Raw genomic sequence first — 24,047 nt, forward strand, 5'->3', positions numbered from 1 at the left:
GCATTTTAATTAAGTTAATAACTTGAGTTATTTATCGAGTACTTTAGTTATTAAGCGAGTAGAGAGAGTTAACGTGTTATTGGGCCAAGCCAATTGGGCTTGAGGCCCAATGGGCCTTGTGTGTGTGAGGGGGCGCCATATGGCCATGAAGGAAGGGAGAAACATTTCATTTCTCATGGTTCTTGTGTTCTTGAGAGGAGAAGAGGAGAGCTTGGGAGCTAGGGCAAAGGGAGAGATAGGGATTCGAGAGCTTCGTCGTGTTTTCTTCGAATCCAGGTAAGAGAGTAGATTTCATATTCGTGGGTGACTCGAGGAAGGGGAGAATGTTGATTTCTCCTTACCCGAACTTCCTCCACCCCATTTTCGTTTTAGATTGGAATGGATTTTCTTGATGGAAATCGTTCCTAAGGTTCTTAATATGTTTAACATGCTTGTAACATGATTAATGAACGGAAATAATGGTTAAAACGAGCTTTCTAATGGATTAAACTCAAGAACTTTGTGTTCTTGAGAGTTTTGATGAAAAAGTGTCAATCTTTACTTTTTCGATGTTTATGGCGTAGATCTGAGAAATGAACTGTCCTTTTGTGTTTAGATATGCTTGTTGCACTTGAATATGAACTTATTTGGGGTTTATAACATGAAAAATGACTTATGTGAGAGTTTTGAGAGTTTAGAGTTTGAAATGAGAAATGTAGAAAATTGTTATCTATGAGGTCTGAACCTTTACGTGCAATTTTGACCTCTTTTCGTTGCGAACTGGTTTTAGTGGCCAACATAAAAGTTGTAGCCCTGTTTGTTAGCTTTCCAACGAGTATATGTGCGTCTCCATTGGACTTTCGTAGCCCAAGTTATGATCGTTGCAATGAGAGGCTGTCCAGTAATTTCCGCCTAAAACGGAAGAGCAGTGAGCAGCCATCCTTTCTGATGTTTTTCCGCCCCAGGCGTAAATATTTCCGCCCCAGGCGGAAATACTGCAGTTTTCACCAGTTTTTCATCTGCGATCTTCCTTTGCATGTAGTTTCGAATCAGTGTCTTATTCTTACATGATTGTTGATGATTGTTGATGCTTGTTGATGATTGTTGATGCATATATTGATTGTTAATCATGTATGAAGTATAAATGAAGTATATTAAGGTGTTAATCAACTTAATAAAGAAGGATATTAGAATTATGTTATTCTAATAAAGACGGATATTAAGGTATTGATTATCTTAATAAAGACGGACGTTGGATAGTGTTCCACGTTATTGTTGACGGGCTATATGCCAAAATTGTTGATGAATATATTCATGAGTTTTGAGTGCATGCATCATGAATATTTAGGGATATTGGCTTGTCCAATAAAGAAGGATATCGAACTATATTTGTTTGATAAAGACGGATATCGGAGGTGAAATACTCTGATAAAGACGATGGTACCACATGCATTAGAGGTGTCTAGAGGACATAACATGAATGTGAAGCATTAGATTGCATTAGGGATTATGTGTGCATTTTATTATAAATGATGTTTGACACATACTTGGTAAATGTTGATTGTTAATCCGTATGTGAGTAGCAGAGTCCGTCATGACTATAAAATGAACAACGCAGGGTCCGTCATGACCATAATCTGAACAATGTATTTGTTCACTACTAGAAAACAATTGATCTGGGACGGAATTTTCCGTCGCACAACAGTTCAAATTTCCGTCCCAATTCATATTTGGGACGGAATCTGCGACAAATTTATTTCGTCGCAATTTTCGCTGTCGCAATTTGTTTGGGACGGAAAAATAGATTCTGTCGCATTTTAGGGACGGAATCAGGGACAGAATTTAATTATTGTCTAAACACACTACATTTATTCTGTCCCAAATTGGCGACAGAATAATTAAATTCCGTCTCAATATTGTGACAGAATATTCAAATTCCGTCCCAATATTTGTATTTTGTTTTTTCCAATATTGTTGGAAGGTATAAAAAATTTCTCCGATATTTTCACAAATACAATTTTTATATACACAATGCACATTAAATAGTGTTGCATCATCAATTTAAAAAATCATATCGAACTACAAATTCAATTTGTAAGCATTAATTATCATAAACACAAGTATCTCCAAATATCAAACTTTTATCATTACATTCAAAAGGTTAAAGTTCAAATAACTTGAATGTGCCTACAAAATATCAAACTTTCAATAATTTTTAAGTTCTAATCCAAAGTCATCAATATTACTACTCATTAGCATTTGAACCATCAATGGCATTGCTTCCACGACTAACAATACCAACCGAAGGATCATCTTCATCCAAATCCATTAAATCCAAATATCAGTTGTTGTCGTAGTCCCGCATCAACCTCTCTACTCATGCCATGAACAATATCAACATAATTTGAATATTTATTTGATTGAGATGTTGAGCCATGGGTGAGCATGCTTCCATCCATACCAATTGGCTTGGGTTGAGTGCCACTAGTCTCAACTTGTGAACATAGATTTACAATGTTATCCTAGGAAAAAATAAACATAAATATAACATGTAATGAAGTTAGATACACATAACAAACAGAACAACTCCCACTAAAACTTCTTACTAGATACACATAAACACTTGCTAAAACACTAAAAAACCAACAAAACAACTCCACCATAAAGTAGCAGCCCTTGGATAAATGCTAATCCAGCAAAAACTTCGAAACAGAAACATGGGAACAAGTTTTATTCACAAATTGACACTCATGCAAGCCAACAGTTTTATTCACCAATCGGAGAACAAGTTTACTAAAACAACTGGACAACAAACTAAAAAAATAGCAAGAACAGAAACACATGACAAAAAGGACAAACTGTCAAAGCAAACTCTATACATACATGTGCAGGTCATAAATTATAGCAAATAAAAGGCCACAATCACAACAGTATATCAGATAACTTGATCTCTTATCATTAAGGACACAATCACAGCAAAATAAAAGGCCACAATCACAGCAACCAAAGTCAAGGCTTTTTTCTACAAGTTTAGGCTTTTTTGTAATAGATACTCACATATGCATCACTTGATCTCTTATCAACAAAGTTGTGTCCCCTTCCTAGTGTGACACTGAAGTTGTGTGCATAGCAGTGTTCCTTTGCTCCAAACTAGTAGAAATGGTTGGAACTTTCTTTCCATTCCCTTTATCTACAAATCGTTTATGTAGTCCTCTTGGTTTACCAATACCTGACATCTAAAGTAATGATAAAGACATAGAGATTAATCACATATGTTTAAATATAAAAAAGTAACAATGATATAATAGTGTGAATAATGACTTTCACAAAAAACAATAATCACTTTTTCAACCAAAAGAAAGAAGAAAAAAAACAATAAACAAATTTAATCATAATCAGGTTCAATATGATCATTTGGAACATCTTCATTAGTTGAATCATTGTCATCAAAATCTTCTTCAAAATATATCAAAATCTTCTTCAAATTATATCAACAGCTGGTCATCTTCCAAATCTGTGTCATTGGTGTGGATACCATCTATTTCTTCAATCTTGATTCCACCATATTTCCAAGCAAGAAATTAAATCCAAACAGCAACATGACATAATCATCAGGGAAGTGTCAACTACATAAGCATGTGAAGTGGGTAACAAACACTGAATAATAGAGTGAAAATAACAATGTGAAGTGTGAACTATTAAGATATATACACAGTCAAGAATAACGATGTGAAGTGTGAACTAACTAAAAATGCCAGATTCTCACTTCAACAGATAAAGGGGGCGAGAAATTTCATGAATCGGAGGAGACGGAGAAGTGTCAACGAAACGGTGGCGAGAAATTTCATACCGATAGAAACGAGGCGGTGGTGAATCGTGTTGAGATGAGGCGGTGGCGACTGAGTTGAAGAGATACGGTGGTGACTGAGTGATTGCCGCTGACGGTGGTGACTGAGTGCGGTGGCGACTGTGTTGAGACGAGAGAGAGAGAGACGGCGCTTAGGGTTCTCTTTAGTTTGCGTTTTCTTTCTAATGAGTTAAATGGCTTGCCTTTACTTTCTCTGCCCTTTTACGGTTTTTTTTTTTGTTACCTAATACCACAGTTCTTTTAAATTACTTAAAAGTAAATTAAACTTACTTGACCAAAAATATAAATATAAAAAAAAATTGAAAAATAATAAAATTACCTAATATATTTTAGATTTTTTTTAATAGAGGTTTTAGATTTCTTTTTTATATTATTAGAGTTAAATTTATTTTATAGCATTATAAAAAAAAATTATAGCATACCCAAAAATATTTATTTTATATATAAATATAATATATAATAACTATTTTTGTTTGACTGAACAAATGGCGCTAGTTTTCCCTCCTTATTTTCACTAAATTTTTAGAATAAGATGAGACGGAAATACAAACTCTGTCCCAAGTTTGTGACAGAAAAATCAATTCATCTCAATATTGAGACAGAATATTCATTCTGTCCCAAGCAAATAAATAATCATTTTAAAAAACAGTTGTGACAGAAACGTGTCGCAAATTCCGTCCCCATTTAATTATTTTGGGACAGATTTTAATTCCGTCACAAATTTCCGTCCCAGTTTCATTTTTTTCTAGTAGTGGTTGATGTTTTGGTATTGTCCGAGACGACGTGAAACTATATGTTTGGTATATAATTGTAGATGATTGATTATGTGATAAATGAAGTAATATGCATGATATATGAATATGCATGAATGATGGTGATGTATATGTATAATGTATGATTATGCATGTTTTTATGAAGAAGTGTTTAAGTACAATTTACTTACACTTGTATTATTTTGAGTATGTTATCTAACTCTCTTTTATGTGTTATGTGCTGGACCGTTGGGGGTCCAGATTTTACAGGATTTTGTGGTATTCGATGTTGAGTCGTCGGTGAAGCTCCGCTCTGATTGTGACACGGGAAAGGGTTTTATATTGTATATAAAGTCTATTGTCTAGGTTGTTTTTGTATAATCAATAAATACATTAGTTGATTTAACATTTGTATAAACAAGTATTTTTACTAATTAACTACATTAGTATTATTTTGATTGAAGAATGTAATACTCGAACCACAACTTTTATAATATCGAACATTACTTTCCGTTGCGTATTTTGAAAAAGATTTTTACTAAGGTAGAAATATAGAAATAATGGGTTTGGGTGTTACAATTGGTATCAGAGCAGGTCGTCTTCGGACTGTGTGGGTTATGTGTCGATCAGAGCAGGTCTGTGCAGTCAGACCAAGTGAGTATTGTGTGTCAGTCGTGTTTGTCTAACAATTTTGTTGTGTTTGTTTTGTGAAATCACTTATGTTGTTCATTTAGGAACTATGAGTGATGTGAATTGAATTAAATTATTCGTTCTTTTTGTGAGTAATGGTGTGAGTGCTATACTCCTATGTTTATAATAGTTGTATATGCGTAGAGTTTAACCTTTTTGTAGTTTAAACTTGATGGATTGATGCTTATTGCTAATTGTTGATGATCCGGCATGATATAAAACTGCATGTGACGATCCGGCATGATATAAAACTGCATGTGACGATCCGGCATGATATAAAACTGCATGTGGTAATGATTTGAAATAATTTTAAAAACTAATATTATTTCTTGAAGATTTTGGTGAAAATATAGAGTTATTTTCTTTTTGGGTGAGTGAAAATTAATTTTTCAAAATGGTGAGAAGAGTAGGATATTAATGTGTCCTGGTATGTGTTTGTTATATGTTTGTTTATAACATGTGCTAGATGATTACTAGGCATTTGAATTGCTATGCGTTTTATGAGTAAAAACATGAAGATATCATAATCCTATCTTGTAATTGTGATGCATGATTCTAATTGTGCTTTCAAGTCTATAATGATGTTATATGCTTGATGTTTTGGATTTTGTAGATTAGTGAGTCGAGAAAACGAGAGTTCAGTGAGCGTAAGTTCAAAATCGTAGCAGAGCACCCAGATTTTTGGATGTGCTCGCTAGGCGAAGAATGAACCTCGCTGAGTCTCGCTAAGTCTTGCTAAGTCCTGTGAATGTTTTGACTTGTCTCGCCGGGAGCTCGCTAGCTTTTGCTAAGCGAGGGAGCCAGACAAGAAATTTATTTTTTGTTGACGTCTTGTTCTGAGTTGACTGAATGTGAGTATGAATTATTGCCTTGCAATGTTTATTTTTCTTGTGATTGCTTGATTTCCTAACTTTGAAAAGTGAGGGAAGTATAGGTTACTTGAATGCTTGCATGAATTTGTGTTAGTGTTTAGGTATCGTGGGTTAGGTTTTGTCCCCTGTATGCGACATGCGTGTAAACGATGTCGATACTAGTTTCTTCTTAGGAAGAATATGTTTAGAGACGATAGAACCGTTAGGTGTGAGCACCAGAAGTTATAGTGGAAGAGTGTAGGTGGGTTTGAGATAAGTGGGGGAGAAGGTTATATCCCTCCGAGATGTTTCGAACGTGAGAAGATGAGATGAGTAGAGATGCTCTTGAAGCAGAATATTCAGGAAGTGGTGACGTTGTTCGAAGTGGAATGAATGGGAGCAACGAGTTGTGAGAAACTCCTAGAAGAGAAGTTGTCAGACTAAGTGTTTCGCCGTAGGGAGTTGGTGAGATTGGTTAAGTGAGATGAAGAGTATTCGGAACGGTTGGAGATCATGTGTTGCACTAAAAGTATGGAGGCGTGTTTTTGTGGACCAAGGTTGAAGTATCTGTTTGATCGGAAGGAGTCGAATATGAGGAAGAGGAAGTGATTAAGATTCTTGAGGAGGTGATGATTTTGAAGTAAGTTGTCATCCAAGTGGATCAGATGTTGTACCGGATTCTTGAGTAAGAAGCTTTATGTGAGTCGTGCATATGGTAGTAGGATGAATTGGTTGAACAATTTGAAGTTCTAAGTCTAGTGTGGAGTGACTTTCGGAAGAGATTTGAGAAGCTTAGAGAAAGAGATATGAAGATTAGTGAACCGTTGGTGTTAATTAATCGATGAAGGGAAGTAGGTTTTAAAGTAAATAAGAATGGAATTGAGAAATATCATAATAGGATTGGTATGTTTGTTGAATCGTTGGAAGTGAGGATTGTATGAATAATCGAGTTTATTCGAAGATGGAAGTGGGATAACGATCCGAAGGATTTTGTGAGAGGCATGTTGAAGAAAGAGTAATTGGATTTGGATAATGACAGGGCAATTTGTGTCGAAGTTGAATGAGATCCTAGAAGTGGAGATGAAGCTAAAAGAGAGGTATCATTTTTGAATGATGAAGAATAAGAAAGTTAGCCGTTGGAGAACGTTCAGAGAATAAGTAATATGAGGTCATGTTGGAAGTGACTTGTGTTAGGTGGGAGTTTGCGAAAAAGAATTACCGCACATGTGAGTAGATGTTGTGTTTTAGCACTTATAGTAAGGAGTTGAAGGCGATGCCTAAGGTAAGTGTCGGAGAGCATTTTGTGGTGCCCAAAAGATAAGAGTGAGTAAGTATTTGCTAAGGAATTTGGATTCATGGAATGGAAGAGTCGGTAGAGACTAGTTTTGTTAGATGCATCGTGGATGTTGATGTAGTATGGTCGTAATCGGTGACAATGAAGTAAAGGATTTTAAATTGTTTCATCATGGATGATGAAACGGTAGTGACTTGGTGCATAACTTAAAATGTATTTGGACGAGAATTTTGGAAATTTTCTAGAGATGTCATATTGGGATTAGACAAGGAGTCATGAGTAAAAATACTAAGACAAAGGTTGATTAGAATTTAATGGATAGAGTTAGATCGTATGGCGAATATTTGGAGCTTTGTAGATTTAATTCAAGAGTTTGATTTTGGTATCGAATGTACTAAGGAGGAGTTTAAAGATAACTATCCAAAGAGAGATGATGATTGGTAGGGGTCAGAGATGAATAAAAATTCGATGAGTGAATAAACGGAGAAGAGTATGCTTGTTGCAATGCAAGATGATGAGGAACATCGATAGATGGATTATGGGCGAATTGAAGATGTCGTTTGAAACTAATGAGATAGAAGTTATGATTGTTTGGAGAACCAATTTTAGGCAGTGGTCTAATTTTGAAGTAGCGAATTACTAAGGAATTAAGGAGAAGTGGTATTGGAAAATGTTTGCGTTAAGGAATGCAAATATTGGTTAAGAGATTACTTGGGAATAGAATAGTCGTAACGAGATTCGACTCAATGGTTGGAGATATGCGAGAAAAGGAATTTGACGGTTAGAGACGGTAGTTTTTAGCTTGTGTCAATGAAGTTTGAGAATGTTGGTCATCAAGTGATTGTTGGAATTGAACTATCAAGTGATAAGTTGAAATAAGATTCGAATATGAATAAGTGATGTAACACGGTTAAGTGATCCATGAGGGAATCAGAGACTTATAGGATTTGTGGAGTTATGGAGTTGTGGAAGTATTTTTTTCAGAGTGTGTTCAATTGGTTGTTTTAGGGTAACGTTGTGAGGCCGTAGAATGTGAGTCTATGGATGTTTCGTACGAAGTGGATGTTTTAGCGGTTTGATAAGAATGGTTTGTGCCGATATCATGATTGTTGAATATTTATCGACAAATTGAGGAACTGGCCGTCCTTGATCTCTTGTTGATAAATGGACAAAAATTGTGTTGGATGGGATAAACTAATTTTGTCAAACTTGGTAATGTGTAGCGTTTTGAGCGTTTTGTTGGAGGGTCGGATACAGGAGTTATCCGGAGTTGCTTTAGTTGCGTAATTTTCGAGGGCGAAAATCTTTTAAGTGGGGGAGAGTTGTAACGACCCAATTTTCATATTATTATTTTTATGTGTTAAAATATTTTATTTAACGTGGCATTTTAATTAAGTTAATAACTTGAGTTATTTATCGAGTACTTTAGTTATTAAGCGAGTAGAGAGAGTTAACGTGTTATTGGGCCAAGCCAATTAGGCTTGAGGCCCAATGGGCCTTGTGTGTGTGTGGAGCGCCCATATGGGCATAGTGAGGGAAGAGAGAATTCATTTCTCATGTTCTTGTGTTTTTGAGAGAAGAGAAGAGAGAGCTTGAGGAGCTAGGGCAAGAGGAGAGCTAGGGATTCGAGAGCTTCGTCGTGTTTTCTTCGAATCCAGGTAAGAGAGTAGATTTCATATTCGTGGGTGACTCGAGGAAGGGGAGAATGTCGATTTCTCCTTACCCGAACTTCCTCCACCCCATTTTCGTTTTAGATTGGAATGGATTTTCTTGATGGAAATCGTTCCTAAGGTTCTTAATATGTTTAACATGCTTGTAACATGATTAATGAACGGAAATAATGGTTAAAACGAGCTTTCTAATGGATTAAACTCAAGAACTTTGTGTTCTTGAGAGTTTTGATGAAAAAGTGTCAATCTTTACTTTTTCGATGTTTATGGCGTAGATCTGAGAAATGAACTGTCCTTTTGTGTTTAGATATGCTTGTTGCACTTGAATATGAACTTATTTGGGGTTTATAACATGAAAAATGACTTATGTGAGAGTTTTGAGAGTTTAGAGTTTGAAATGAGAAATGTAGAAAATTGTTATCTATGAGGTCTGAACCTTTACGTGCAATTTTGACCTCTTTTCGTTGCGAACTGGTTTTAGTGGCCAACATAAAAGTTGTAGCCCTGTTTGTTAGCTTTCCAACGAGTATATGTGCGTCTCCATTGGACTTTCGTAGCCCAAGTTATGATCGTTGCAATGAGAGGCTGTCCAGTAATTTCCGCCTAAAACGGAAGAGCAGTGAGCAGCCATCCTTTCTGATGTTTTTCCGCCCCAGGCGTAAATATTTCCGCCCCAGGCGGAAATACTGCAGTTTTCACCAGTTTTTCATCTGCGATCTTCCTTTGCATGTAGTTTCGAATCAGTGTCTTATTCTTACATGATTGTTGATGATTGTTGATGCTTGTTGATGATTGTTGATGCATATATTGATTGTTAATCATGTATGAAGTATAAATGAAGTATATTAAGGTGTTAATCAACTTTATAAAGAAGGATATTAGAATTATGTTATTCTAATAAAGACGGATATTAAGGTATTGATTATCTTAATAAAGACGGACGTTGGATAGTGTTCCACGTTATTGTTGACGGGCTATATGCCAAAATTGTTGATGAATATATTCATGAGTTTTGAGTGCATGCATCATGAATATTTAGGGATATTGGCTTGTCCAATAAAGAAGGATATCGAACTATATTTGTTTGATAAAGACGGATATCGGAGGTGAAATACTCTGATAAAGACGATGGTACCACATGCATTAGAGGTGTCTAGAGGACATAACATGAATGTGAAGCATTAGATTGCATTAGGGATTATGTGTGCATTTTATAATAAATGATGTTTGACACATACTTGGTAAATGTTGATTGTTAATCCGTATGTGAGGAGCAGAGTCCGTCATGACTATAAAATGAACAACGCAGGGTCCGTCATGACCATAATCTGAACAATGTATTTGTTGATGTTTTGGTATTGTCCGAGACGACGTGAAACTATATGTTTGGTGTATTTTGTGGATGATTGATTAGGTGATAAATGAAGTATATGCATGATATATGAATATGCATGAATGATGGTGATGTATATGTATAATGTATGATTATGCATGTTTTTATGAAGAAGTGTTTAAGTACCATTTACTTACACTTGTATATTTTGAGTATGTTATCTAACTCTCTTTTATGTGTTATGTGCTGGACCGTTGGGGGTCCAGATTTTACAGGATTTTGTGGTATTCGATGTTGAGTCGTCGGTGAAGCTCCGCTCTGATTGTGACACGGGAAAGGGTTTTATATTGTATATAAAGTCTATTGTCTAGGTTGTTTTTGTATAATCAATAAATACATTAGTTGATTTAACATTTGTATAAACAAGTATTTTTACTAATTAACTACATTAGTATTATTTTGATTGAAGAATGTAATACTCGAACCACAACTTTTATAATATCGAACATTACTTTCCGTTGCGTATTTTGAAAAAGATTTTTACTAAGGTAGAAATATAGAAATAATGGGTTTGGGTGTTACAATTGGTATCAGAGCAGGTCGTCTTCGGACTGTGTGGGTTATGTGTCGATCAGAGCAGGTCTGTGCAGTCAGACCAAGTGAGTATTGTGTGTCAGTCGTGTTTGTCTAACAATTTTGTTGTGTTTGTTTTGTGAAATCACTTATGTTGTTCATTTAGGAACTATGAGTGATGTGAATTGAATTAAATTATTCGTTCTTTTTGTGAGTAATGGTGTGAGTGCTATACTCCTATGTTTATAATAGTTGTATATGCGTAGAGTTTAACCTTTTTGTAGTTTAAACTTGATGGATTGATGCTTATTGCTAATTGTTGATGATCCGGCATGATATAAAACTGCATGTGACGATCCGGCATGATATAAAACTGCATGTGACGATCCGGCATGATATAAAACTGCATGTGGTAATGATTTGAAATAATTTTAAAAACTAATATTATTTCTTGAAGATTTTGGTGAAAATATAGAGTTATTTTCTTTTTGGGTGAGTGAAAATTAATTTTTCAAAATGGTGAGAAGAGTAGGATATTAATGTGTCCTGGTATGTGTTTGTTATATGTTTGTTTATAACATGTGCTAGATGATTACTAGGCATTTGAATTGCTATGCGTTTTATGAGTAAAAACATGAAGATATCATAATCCTATCTTGTAATTGTGATGCATGATTCTAATTGTGCTTTCAAGTCTATAATGATGTTATATGCTTGATGTTTTGGATTTTGTAGATTAGTGAGTCGAGAAAACGAGAGTTCAGTGAGCGTAAGTTCAAAATCGTAGCAGAGCACCCAGATTTTTGGATGTGCTCGCTAGGCGAAGAATGAACCTCGCTGAGTCTCGCTAAGTCTTGCTAAGTCCTGTGAATGTTTTGACTTGTCTCGCCGGGAGCTCGCTAGCTTTTGCTAAGCGAGGGAGCCAGACAAGAAATTTATTTTTTGTTGACGTCTTGTTCTGAGTTGACTGAATGTGAGTATGAATTATTGCCTTGCAATGTTTATTTTTCTTGTGATTGCTTGATTTCCTAACTTTGAAAAGTGAGGGAAGTATAGGTTACTTGAATGCTTGCATGAATTTGTGTTAGTGTTTAGGTATCGTGGGTTAGGTTTTGTCCCCTGTATGCGACATGCGTGTAAACGATGTCGATACTAGTTTCTTCTTAGGAAGAATATGTTTAGAGACGATAGAACCGTTAGGTGTGAGCACCAGAAGTTATAGTGGAAGAGTGTAGGTGGGTTTGAGATAAGTGGGGGAGAAGGTTATATCCCTCCGAGATGTTTCGAACGTGAGAAGATGAGATGAGTAGAGATGCTCTTGAAGCAGAATATTCAGGAAGTGGTGACGTTGTTCGAAGTGGAATGAATGGGAGCAACGAGTTGTGAGAAACTCCTAGAAGAGAAGTTGTCAGACTAAGTGTTTCGCCGTAGGGAGTTGGTGAGATTGGTTAAGTGAGATGAAGAGTATTCGGAACGGTTGGAGATCATGTGTTGCACTAAAAGTATGGAGGCGTGTTTTTGTGGACCAAGGTTGAAGTATCTGTTTGATCGGAAGGAGTCGAATATGAGGAAGAGGAAGTGATTAAGATTCTTGAGGAGGTGATGATTTTGAAGTAAGTTGTCATCCAAGTGGATCAGATGTTGTACCGGATTCTTGAGTAAGAAGCTTTATGTGAGTCGTGCATATGGTAGTAGGATGAATTGGTTGAACAATTTGAAGTTCTAAGTCTAGTGTGGAGTGACTTTCGGAAGAGATTTGAGAAGCTTAGAGAAAGAGATATGAAGATTAGTGAACCGTTGGTGTTAATTAATCGATGAAGGGAAGTAGGTTTTAAAGTAAATAAGAATGGAATTGAGAAATATCATAATAGGATTGGTATGTTTGTTGAATCGTTGGAAGTGAGGATTGTATGAATAATCGAGTTTATTCGAAGATGGAAGTGGGATAACGATCCGAAGGATTTTGTGAGAGGCATGTTGAAGAAAGAGTAATTGGATTTGGATAATGACAGGGCAATTTGTGTCGAAGTTGAATGAGATCCTAGAAGTGGAGATGAAGCTAAAAGAGAGGTATCATTTTTGAATGATGAAGAATAAGAAAGTTAGCCGTTGGAGAACGTTCAGAGAATAAGTAATATGAGGTCATGTTGGAAGTGACTTGTGTTAGGTGGGAGTTTGCGAAAAAGAATTACCGCACATGTGAGTAGATGTTGTGTTTTAGCACTTATAGTAAGGAGTTGAAGGCGATGCCTAAGGTAAGTGTCGGAGAGCATTTTGTGGTGCCCAAAAGATAAGAGTGAGTAAGTATTTGCTAAGGAATTTGGATTCATGGAATGGAAGAGTCGGTAGAGACTAGTTTTGTTAGATGCATCGTGGATGTTGATGTAGTATGGTCGTAATCGGTGACAATGAAGTAAAGGATTTTAAATTGTTTCATCATGGATGATGAAACGGTAGTGACTTGGTGCATAACTTAAAATGTATTTGGACGAGAATTTTGGAAATTTTCTAGAGATGTCATATTGGGATTAGACAAGGAGTCATGAGTAAAAATACTAAGACAAAGGTTGATTAGAATTTAATGGATAGAGTTAGATCGTATGGCGAATATTTGGAGCTTTGTAGATTTAATTCAAGAGTTTGATTTTGGTATCGAATGTACTAAGGAGGAGTTTAAAGATAACTATCCAAAGAGAGATGATGATTGGTAGGGGTCAGAGATGAATAAAAATTCGATGAGTGAATAAACGGAGAAGAGTATGCTTGTTGCAATGCAAGATGATGAGGAACATCGATAGATGGATTATGGGCGAATTGAAGATGTCGTTTGAAACTAATGAGATAGAAGTTATGATTGTTTGGAGAACCAATTTTAGGCAGTGGTCTAATTTTGAAGTAGCGAATTACTAAGGAATTAAGGAGAAGTGGTATTGGAAAATGTTTGCGTTAAGGAATGCAAATATTGGTTAAGAGATTACTTGGGAATAGAATAGTCGTAACGAGATTCGACTCAATGGTTGGAGATATGCGAGAAAAGGAATTTGACGGTTAGAGACGGTAGTTTTTAGCTTGTGTCAATGAAGTTTGAGAATGTTGGTCATCAAGTGATTGTTGGAATTGAACTATCAAGTGATAAGTTGAAATAAGATTCGAATATGAATAAGTGATGTAACACGGTTAAGTGATCCATGAGGGAATCAGAGACTTATAGGATTTGTGGAGTTATGGAGTTGTGGAAGTATTTTTTTCAGAGTGTGTTCAATTGGTTGTTTTAGGGTAACGTTGTGAGGCCGTAGAATGTGAGTCTATGGATGTTTCGTACGAAGTGGATGTTTTAGCGGTTTGATAAGAATGGTTTGTGCCGATATCATGATTGTTGAATATTTATCGACAAATTGAGGAACTGGCCGTCCTTGATCTCTTGTTGATAAATGGACAAAAATTGTGTTGGATGGGATAAACTAATTTTGTCAAACTTGGTAATGTGTAGCGTTTTGAGCGTTTTGTTGGAGGGTCGGATACAGGAGTTATCCGGAGTTGCTTTAGTTGCGTAATTTTCGAGGGCGAAAATCTTTTAAGTGGGGGAGAGTTGTAACGACCCAATTTTCATATTATTATTTTTATGTGTTAAAATATTTTATTTAACGTGGCATTTTAATTAAGTTAATAACTTGAGTTATTTATCGAGTACTTTAGTTATTAAGCGAGTAGAGAGAGTTAACGTGTTATTGGGCCAAGCCAATTAGGCTTGAGGCCCAATGGGCCTTGTGTGTGTGTGGAGCGCCCATATGGGCATAGTGAGGGAAGAGAGAATTCATTTCTCATGTTCTTGTGTTTTTGAGAGAAGAGAAGAGAGAGCTTGAGGAGCTAGGGCAAGAGGAGAGCTAGGGATTCGAGAGCTTCGTCGTGTTTTCTTCGAATCCAGGTAAGAGAGTAGATTTCATATTCGTGGGTGACTCGAGGAAGGGGAGAATGTCGATTTCTCCTTACCCGAACTTCCTCCACCCCATTTTCGTTTTAGATTGGAATGGATTTTCTTGATGGAAATCGTTCCTAAGGTTCTTAATATGTTTAACATGCTTGTAACATGATTAATGAACGGAAATAATGGTTAAAACGAGCTTTCTAATGGATTAAACTCAAGAACTTTGTGTTCTTGAGAGTTTTGATGAAAAAGTGTCAATCTTTACTTTTTCGATGTTTATGGCGTAGATCTGAGAAATGAACTGTCCTTTTGTGTTTAGATATGCTTGTTGCACTTGAATATGAACTTATTTGGGGTTTATAACATGAAAAATGACTTATGTGAGAGTTTTGAGAGTTTAGAGTTTGAAATGAGAAATGTAGAAAATTGTTATCTATGAGGTCTGAACCTTTACGTGCAATTTTGACCTCTTTTCGTTGCGAACTGGTTTTAGTGGCCAACATAAAAGTTGTAGCCCTGTTTGTTAGCTTTCCAACGAGTATATGTGCGTCTCCATTGGACTTTCGTAGCCCAAGTTATGATCGTTGCAATGAGAGGCTGTCCAGTAATTTCCGCCTAAAACGGAAGAGCAGTGAGCAGCCATCCTTTCTGATGTTTTTCCGCCCCAGGCGTAAATATTTCCGCCCCAGGCGGAAATACTGCAGTTTTCACCAGTTTTTCATCTGCGATCTTCCTTTGCATGTAGTTTCGAATCAGTGTCTTATTCTTACATGATTGTTGATGATTGTTGATGCTTGTTGATGATTGTTGATGCATATATTGATTGTTAATCATGTATGAAGTATAAATGAAGTATATTAAGGTGTTAATCAACTTAATAAAGAAGGATATTAGAATTATGTTATTCTAATAAAGACGGATATTAAGGTATTGATTATCTTAATAAAGACGGACGTTGGATAGTGTTCCACGTTATTGTTGACGGGCTATATGCCAAAATTGTTGATGAATATATTCATGAGTTTTGAGTGCATGCATCATGAATATTTAGGGATATTGGCTTGTCCAATAAAGAAGGATATCGAACTATATTTGTTTGATAAAGACGGATATCGGAGGTGAAATACTCTGATAAAGACGATGGTACCACATGCATTAGAGGTGTCTAGAGGACATAACATGAATGTGAAGCATTAGATTGCATTAGGGATTATGTGTGCATTTTATTATAAATGATGTTTGACACATACTTGGTAAATGTTGATTGTTAATCCGTATGTGAGTAGCAGAGTCCGTCATGACTATAAAATGAACAACGCAGGGTCCGTCATGACCATAATCTGAACAATGTATTTGTTGATGTTTTGGTATTGTCCGAGACGACGTGAAACTATATGTTTGGTATATAATTGTAGATGATTGATTATGTGATAAATGAAGTAATATGCATGATATATGAATATGCATGAATGATGGTGATGTATATGTATAATGTATGATTATGCATGTTTTTATGAAGAAGTGTTTAAGTACAATTTACTTACACTTGTATTATTTTGAGTATGTTATCTAACTCTCTTTTATGTGTTATGTGCTGGACCGTTGGGGGTCCAGATTTTACAGGATTTTGTGGTATTCGATGTTGAGTCGTCGGTGAAGCTCCGCTCTGATTGTGACACGGGAAAGGGTTTTATATTGTATATAAAGTCTATTGTCTAGGTTGTTTTTGTATAATCAATAAATACATTAGTTGATTTAACATTTGTATAAACAAGTATTTTTACTAATTAACTACATTAGTATTATTTTGATTGAAGAATGTAATACTCGAACCACAACTTTTATAATATCGAACATTACTTTCCGTTGCGTATTTTGAAAAAGATTTTTACTAAGGTAGAAATATAGAAATAATGGGTTTGGGTGTTACAATTTCAACACAGAGCTACTTCTTCTTTCACTTTAACATAAACATACATATTTAAAAGAAAGTAAAAACTTCGCCAACACTACTTCAACAGACATCTTCAACACACATAGGTAAAGAAATAAACTTCACCAAAAACACCAGAGACATGTAGCAGTGGAATCGGGTTTACCCAGCGTTCACCAACCACATCAACAGAGAGAAATAAACTCTCATAAAGCAACCATACAGGGAGAGATAAACTACCACATGCTGAGAAAAATAAATTCTCACACAGATCAGATGATGATGTCTAGATTCATAGCAGAACACCTCCACAAACACTAAGCACATAAACTAGCAAACTATTAATCATAACATAAGTTGCAAGATCATCAACAGGCTAGCTATATTCTGCTACTCCCTCTCAATGGCAGATCAGAGAACAATTACTCCCCCTAAGTACATCAACTCATGCATATCATAATGAGCACAAGTATACAAGCAGCACCTTATTCTTCTTCCTCATATCCTTCTTCCTTGTCCATAGTGCCAGAAAGTATCTTCCCTGGAGCACACCCAGATACAGAACAGGATGCCTGCTCTGATACCAATTGAAATTCCGGCAGGCTGGCGGACAGATGCTGTGACAGATGCTACAACATCTTGTACCAGTACAGAAAACAATAGACAAGTTAAATAAAGTGCATAACGTAAATAACACCGGTTATTTGTTAACCCAGTTCGGTGACACAAGAATGTCATAAAGACTCTATACCCTAAGTACACCCTTATCCCGTGTCACAATCAGAGCTGAGCTTCACTAACGACTCAACATCGAATACCACAAAACCTGTGAATCTGGACCCCCAACGGTCCAGCACATAACACATAAAAGAGAGTTAGACAACATACTCAAAATATACAAGTGTAAGTAAATGGTACTTAAACACTTCTTCATAAAACATGCATAATCATACATTATAATCAAATATAATTTCTAGATCATTATAATCAAATAATGTACATCATCATCTATCATTCAATTATAATTTCTAGATCATTATAATCAAATATCACTTCATCGAATAGCAATAAGCACACTTAGCAAAATATGTGTCACATAACAATTATCACATAAATGCAAACATATGTGTCACATATCAAATATCAAATATCAAATAATGTACACATATCCTAATGCAATCTAATGCCACAATCTTCATGTTATGTCCCCTAGACATATCTAATGCATGTGGTACCATCGTCTTTATTAGAGTATCTCACCTCTAATATCCGTCTTTATCGGATAAATATAATCCGATATCCGTCTTTATTGGAATATCCAATATACATCAACAATTCATGAATGCATGTATGTAATTCATGAATTCACACTCACACAATTAGCATTTTGCTCGTCATTTATAATGTGGAACACTATCCAACATTTCGTCTTTATTAAGATAACACTATACCTTAATATACGTCTTTATCGAATAACATAATTCGATATCCTTCTTTATTAAGTTGATTAACACCTTAATATACTTCTTTGATATTTAAACAAACATCATCAACAACAATTATATTACACAAATATAATCAACAATTCATCACAATACAATTAATCATGGTTATAGACACCTAATTGTATGTTAGAATACCCTAATCACATGTTACAAGTGCCCAAATGCACTTAAAACAATTAACAAAAAGTTGTTGTCACAGTGCTGTTCGCTGAGCGAAGGCTCAGCCAGCCTCAGCGAACCACACCAGTGGATCACCTGCTCGTGGCGAGCTGCAGCGAGCTATGGTGAGCTGTTCGTCACACGTTCGCTGAGCGAAGGCCTAGCGAGCGCCTCCTGACAGGAAAGCTCAAAACCTGCGTTTTCCACACCAAATCACCCAAAAATCCCATTTTTCGTGTTATAAACCCCAAATGAGTTTGTATTCAAGTGCAACAAACATATCTAAACACAAAAGGACGGTTCATTTCACCGATCTACCATTTTTACTACGAAAAAGTAGAGATTTAACACTTTTACTCAAAACTCTCAAGAACACAAAGTTATTGAGTTTAATCATTCATAAACTTCGTTTTTAACCATTAAATTCGTTCATACATCATGTCAAAAGCATATTAAGCATGTTATGAACCTTAGAATCGATTTCCATTAAGAAAATCCGTCCAAAACTAAAACGAAAATGGGGTGGAGGAAGTTCGGGTGAGGAGAAATCGACATTCTCCCCTTCCTCGTATCACCCACGAATATGAAATCTACTCTCTTACCTTAATCCGATGAAAGCTCAACGATTGCTCCTCGAATCCCTCCTCCAAGCTCTTTCCCTAGCTCTCCTCTTGCTCTCCCTTCTCTCTACTTCTCCCAAAAACAAGAAAGAATGAATTCTTTCTCTCTCTAAGGGCCTCATATAGCGCCCCCCACCTTAAGTCCAAGGCCCATTGGGCCTCAAGCCTAATAGCTTGGCAGAACTCGCGTTAACTCTCACTAACTCGTGCGTTAACTAAAACTCTCGATAAATAACTTAAAGTTACTATCTTACTTAAAAACCACGTCACCAAATAATTAAACACTTACATGGTGAATAATAAATTTGGGTCGTTACACAGTCCATAACCAAAACAATGGTAAACAAGTTCAACAACTTGATTGAATCTGGATGCGCCCAAAAAATATCACTCAAAACATCGGAGCCGTCATCTTTTCTTCTATTCCAGCTGACATATTTTGCATCATCTAACAACTGCAGCAAGTGTTGCAGCTCTGTTCTGGAGCCTCTTTCCTGTATTTGCATCATGTGTCTTTTCCTATATACAAGTGTGGCATCAACAACAGACTCTGGATTTTGATCTTTCAAATCTAAAACAATGTGTCTTGGTGCTACTTTACGCTTTGTCAAATCTTGAACACGTTTGTTTTCATCAGCGGTTAAACGTGCCTTGCAAGGATGACCATGATATTGGTCAGGTAGCCCGTGGTTGTGAACTCCATGAATAACCTGAACTTTCCATCCTGAACCATCTGTTGAAGGTGCAGCTCTAATTTTAAATGGACAGTTACATTTTTTCGATGCAGTTGTCGTGGAACTTTCTGAAGAGTCATACTTTCCACCTTTATCACAACCTAAAACCAACTTGTCATTTCTACCTCTTATTCCGTTCTTTTTATCTGACCGAGTAATGATAATACTGACTTTGTTGGTGTAACACCCAAACCCATTATTTATATATTTCTACCTTAGTAAAATTCTTTTTCAAAATACGCAACGGAAAATCACATTTAATTTATTGAATATTGGTTCGAGTATTACACTCCTCTACCAAAATAATACTAATGTGGTTAATTAGTAAAAATACTTGTTTATACAAATGTTAAATCAACTAATGTATTTATTAGCTATACAAAACAACCTAGATAAGGAGACTCTATATACATATAAAACCCCTTTTCCCGTGTCACAATCAGAGCGGAGCTTTACCGACGACTCGACATCGAATACCACAAAATCCTGTAAAATCTGGACCTCCAACGGTCCAGCACATAACACATAAAAGAGAGTTAGATAACATACTCAAAATATACAAGTGTAAGTAAATGGTACTTAAACACTTCTTCATAAAAACATGCATAATCATACAATATACATATACATCACCATCATTCATGCATATTCATATATCATGCATATACTTCATTTATCACCTAATCAATCATCCACAAAATACACCAAACATATAGTTTCACGTCGTCTCGGACAATACCAAAACATCAACAAATACATTGTTCAGATTATGGTCATGACGGACCCTGCGTTGTTCATTTTATAGTCATGACGGACTCTGCTCCTCACATACGGATTAACAATCAACATTTACCAAGTATGTGTCAAACATCATTTATCATAAAATGCACACAAAATCCCTAATGCAATCTAATGCTTCACATTCATGTTATGTCCTCTAGACACCTCTAATGCATGTGGTACCATCGTCTTTATCAGGGTATTTCACCTCCGATATCCTTCTTTATCAAACAAATATAGTTCGATATCCTTCTTTATTGGACAAGCCAATATCCCTAAATATTCATGATGCATGCACTCAAAACTCATGAATATATCCATCAACAATTATGGCATATAGCCCATCAACAATAACGTGGAACACTATCCAACGTCCGTCTTTATTAAGATAATCAATACCTTAATATCCGTCTTTATCAAATAACATAATTCGATATACTTCTTTATTAGAATAACATAATTCTAATATCCTTCTTTATTAAGTTGATTAACACCTTAATATACTTCTTTGACATTTAAATAAACATCATCATAATCATCAACACATACAATGCATTTACTCACATTTTTAACACAATACTAATAATATAAGTAAAGTGTATTAAGCATGCATTTTATCATAAAACAAACTCTGGAATCGGAATCTACGCGAAAAACTGGGTAAAATACATAATATAACATGTTAGAACCCTCAAAGTCATTCGAATTTCAAAACAACAAAGTGTTGTGCTGTCACGGTGGCTAAGCGAGCCTTAGCGAGCTGTAGCGAGCTGTTCGCTGAGCGAAGGCTCAGCGAGCTTCAGTGAACCACACCAGTGGGTCACCTGCTCGTGGCGAGCTGCAGCGAGCTGTAGCGAACAGCTCCTGCCAGAACTGCTCAAAACATGCGATTTCCACTCAAATTCACCCAAAAATCCCATTTTTCATGTTATAAACCCCAAATGAGTTTGTATTCAAGTGCAACAAACATATCTAAACACAAAAGGACGGTTCATTTCACCGATCTACCATTTTTTCTACGAAAAAGTAGAGATTTAACACTTTTACTCAAAACTCTCAAGAACACAAAGTTCTTGAGTTTAATCCTTTATAAATCTCGTTTTTAACCATTAGATTCGTTCATACATCATGATAAGAGCATGTTAAACATGTTATGAACCTTAGAATCGATTTCCATTAAGAAAATCCATCCAAATTAAAACGAAAATGGGGTGGAGGAAGTTCGGGTGAGGAGAAATCGACATTCTCCCCTTCCTCGAGTCACCCACGAATATGAAATCTACTCTCTTACCTGGATTCGAAGAAAATACGACGAAGCTCTCGAATCCCTAGCTCTCCCCTTGCCCTAGCTCCTCAAGCTCTCTCTTCCTCTCTCAAGAGCACAAGAACAAAAGAGAAAATGAATTTCTCTCTTCCTCTCATGGCCATATGGCGCCTCCCACACACACACAAGGCCCATTGGGCCTCAAGCCCATTTGGCTTGGCCCAATTACACGTTAACTCACTTTACTCGCCTAATAACTAAAGTACTCGATAAATAACTCAAGTTATTAACTTAATTAAAATGCCACGTTAAATAAAATATTTTAACACATAAAAATAATAATATGAAAATTGGGTCGTTACAGTTGGCATCTCCAACATCTCGAGCCCATGTAAGAACAACATCCGGTGTAGCAAATTTTTGATCAGTTGTAAAAACATCTGTAGTATCTACTAATATTTGACTTGTATTGCCGATTTGAGCCATATATGTTTTAAAAAAATAAAGAAAAATAAAATTAATAAAACTGCTATACCGGAACACTTGTAATGTACCGGAACAGTTTTTACAACATGTTCAACATATCGGAACACACATGTAACTACCAGAACACTTTTTTGTATACCGGAACACTTTGTTGTATACCGGAACACTTTTTTGTATACCAGAATACTTTGAAAAGTGTTCCGGTATACAACACAACACGTTTATGTATACCGGAACGCTTTGTTATATACCGGAACACCTTTTGTATACCGGAACACTTAAAAAAGTGTTCCGGTATACCACACAACCGATTCTGGAAAATTGTAATACCGGAACGATTTTGAAAAGTGTTCCGGTAATAAACTGGAAATTTAACAAACCGGAACACTTTGAAAAAGAGTTCCGGTAAATTTAACAAACCTGGAAAAAAAAACGTACCGGAACACTGGGTGATGGGTGTAAACAGTCTACCAAAAAAGTTACAAACTAACAAAGTGAAAAATAATAAAATATATTTAAATTTGATAAGGGTATAATGAGAATATTGGAAAAAATGTCGGGGTAGATAGAAGATTGTTGGGGTAGAAATTTTTTTTTTCCAATTATAAAACTTTTTAAATAGCCCAATTTAAAAGTCCAAATATCAAATTTTCAAAGATCCAAATAGTCCAATTTTCAAACAAATTAAAGCCCAATGTTTAAAATTTATTAAATTATTTATATAATTTAATAAATAAATAATTAAATAGAGGGGTGGAGGGGCCGGTGGTCAACGCCTGACCACCGGTGGCCGGTACGGCGGTGCTCCGGCCGGCACGGGGGATCCGGTGGCCGGAACGGCGGCAGGCGGTGGTGCTCCGGAGACTGGCTGCCACCACCCTTTAATATTTTATTATTTTATATTTTAATAATTATTTTGATTTTATTGAAAAAGATTTCTTATTTTTAAAATAATTAAAAAATACAGATTTTTGAAATTAGTATTTTTTTTTCCTATAATAAATATTAGTATTTTTTGTATATATAATTAAGTTTTTTAATATTTTAATTATTATTTTATTTAAAAAAATATTTTTCAAGTAATTAAAAAAACAGATTTTTTAATGTTTTTATTTTTAAAAAAATCAAATCAGTATTTTTTTTGATATTTTTTTCCTATAATAAATATAAGTATTTTTTGTACATAAAATTAATTCAAGCAAATAGAATTTATTTTAAAAATTAATCATTTTAAAATGAGAAGTAATCAAATTTAAAATGAAATTTCTAAAATATCCGATTTTAACCAGTTATATAACCATAACTAAATTTTATAACCAATTTAGTAACCGGTTTAAAAAAAAAAAGTGGATTTGGTTTTGGATCCTAATCCAAATAAATGGTTTATGAGTGGATATGATTTGGTTTGGATATGATTTGGACCATGAACACCCCTAGTTCCAGTTCAATGCAATGCAGTGTTTACCATAAAAAAAAAAGTATTTGGTTCTATTTAGTGTTGAAACTTACTTGAGGCTGGCAAGCAAAATGTGTTTATTTTTTTACTCAATATATTAGATTCTAAAGTGTTTATTCTTAAAATCAATGTGACTCATAAAATTATGCAAAAAAAACCAAGAAAGTACTGTGAA

The 24,047-nt window shown here is 35.4% G+C and overlaps 1 protein-coding gene and 1 long non-coding RNA gene across 5 annotated transcripts; both read right to left on the reverse strand.

Moving 5' to 3' along the window:
* Positions 1-2,053: 2,053 nt before the first annotated feature.
* On the reverse strand, positions 2,054-4,078 carry LOC123899700. 4 transcript variants are annotated; one of them, XR_006805718.1, is made up of 3 exons: positions 3,830-4,051; positions 3,037-3,605; positions 2,054-2,501 (listed from the first exon to the last, which is right to left on the reverse strand). It is a non-coding gene; the product is annotated as an uncharacterized LOC123899700 (long non-coding RNA). The 4 variants fall into 4 exon arrangements; XR_006805717.1 differs by having other exon boundaries at positions 3,037-3,530; positions 3,830-4,049; XR_006805716.1 differs by having other exon boundaries at positions 3,037-3,215; positions 3,830-4,028.
* A 13,275-nt stretch (positions 4,079-17,353) lies between these two features.
* On the reverse strand, positions 17,354-22,416 carry LOC123896116. Its single transcript, XM_045946549.1, has 4 exons — positions 22,293-22,416; positions 19,472-20,032; positions 17,453-17,506; positions 17,354-17,409 (listed from the first exon to the last, which is right to left on the reverse strand). Exons 1-4 carry the CDS (start codon positions 22,414-22,416, stop codon positions 17,354-17,356), a joined length of 795 nt encoding a protein of 264 aa, XP_045802505.1.
* Positions 22,417-24,047: the final 1,631 nt, after the last annotated feature.

Source organism: Trifolium pratense, linkage group LG7, assembly GCF_020283565.1.
Source record: "Trifolium pratense cultivar HEN17-A07 linkage group LG7, ARS_RC_1.1, whole genome shotgun sequence".
NCBI classification, from domain to species: domain Eukaryota; kingdom Viridiplantae; phylum Streptophyta; class Magnoliopsida; order Fabales; family Fabaceae; genus Trifolium; species Trifolium pratense.

Excerpts from the sequence above, each read along its gene's own strand:
- LOC123896116 (XM_045946549.1), bottom strand. The coding sequence starts at position 22,416 with ATGGCTCAAATCGGCAATACAAGTCAAATATTAGTAGATACTACAGAT. Across the intron at positions 17,507-19,471 it reads CATTGTTTTGGTTATGGACT|ATGTTGTAGCATCTGTCACA; the intron begins GTGTAACGACCC and ends TACTGGTACAAG. Across the intron at positions 17,410-17,452 it reads GCCTGCCGGAATTTCAATTG|GGAAGATACTTTCTGGCACT; the intron begins GTATCAGAGCAG and ends GGTGTGCTCCAG.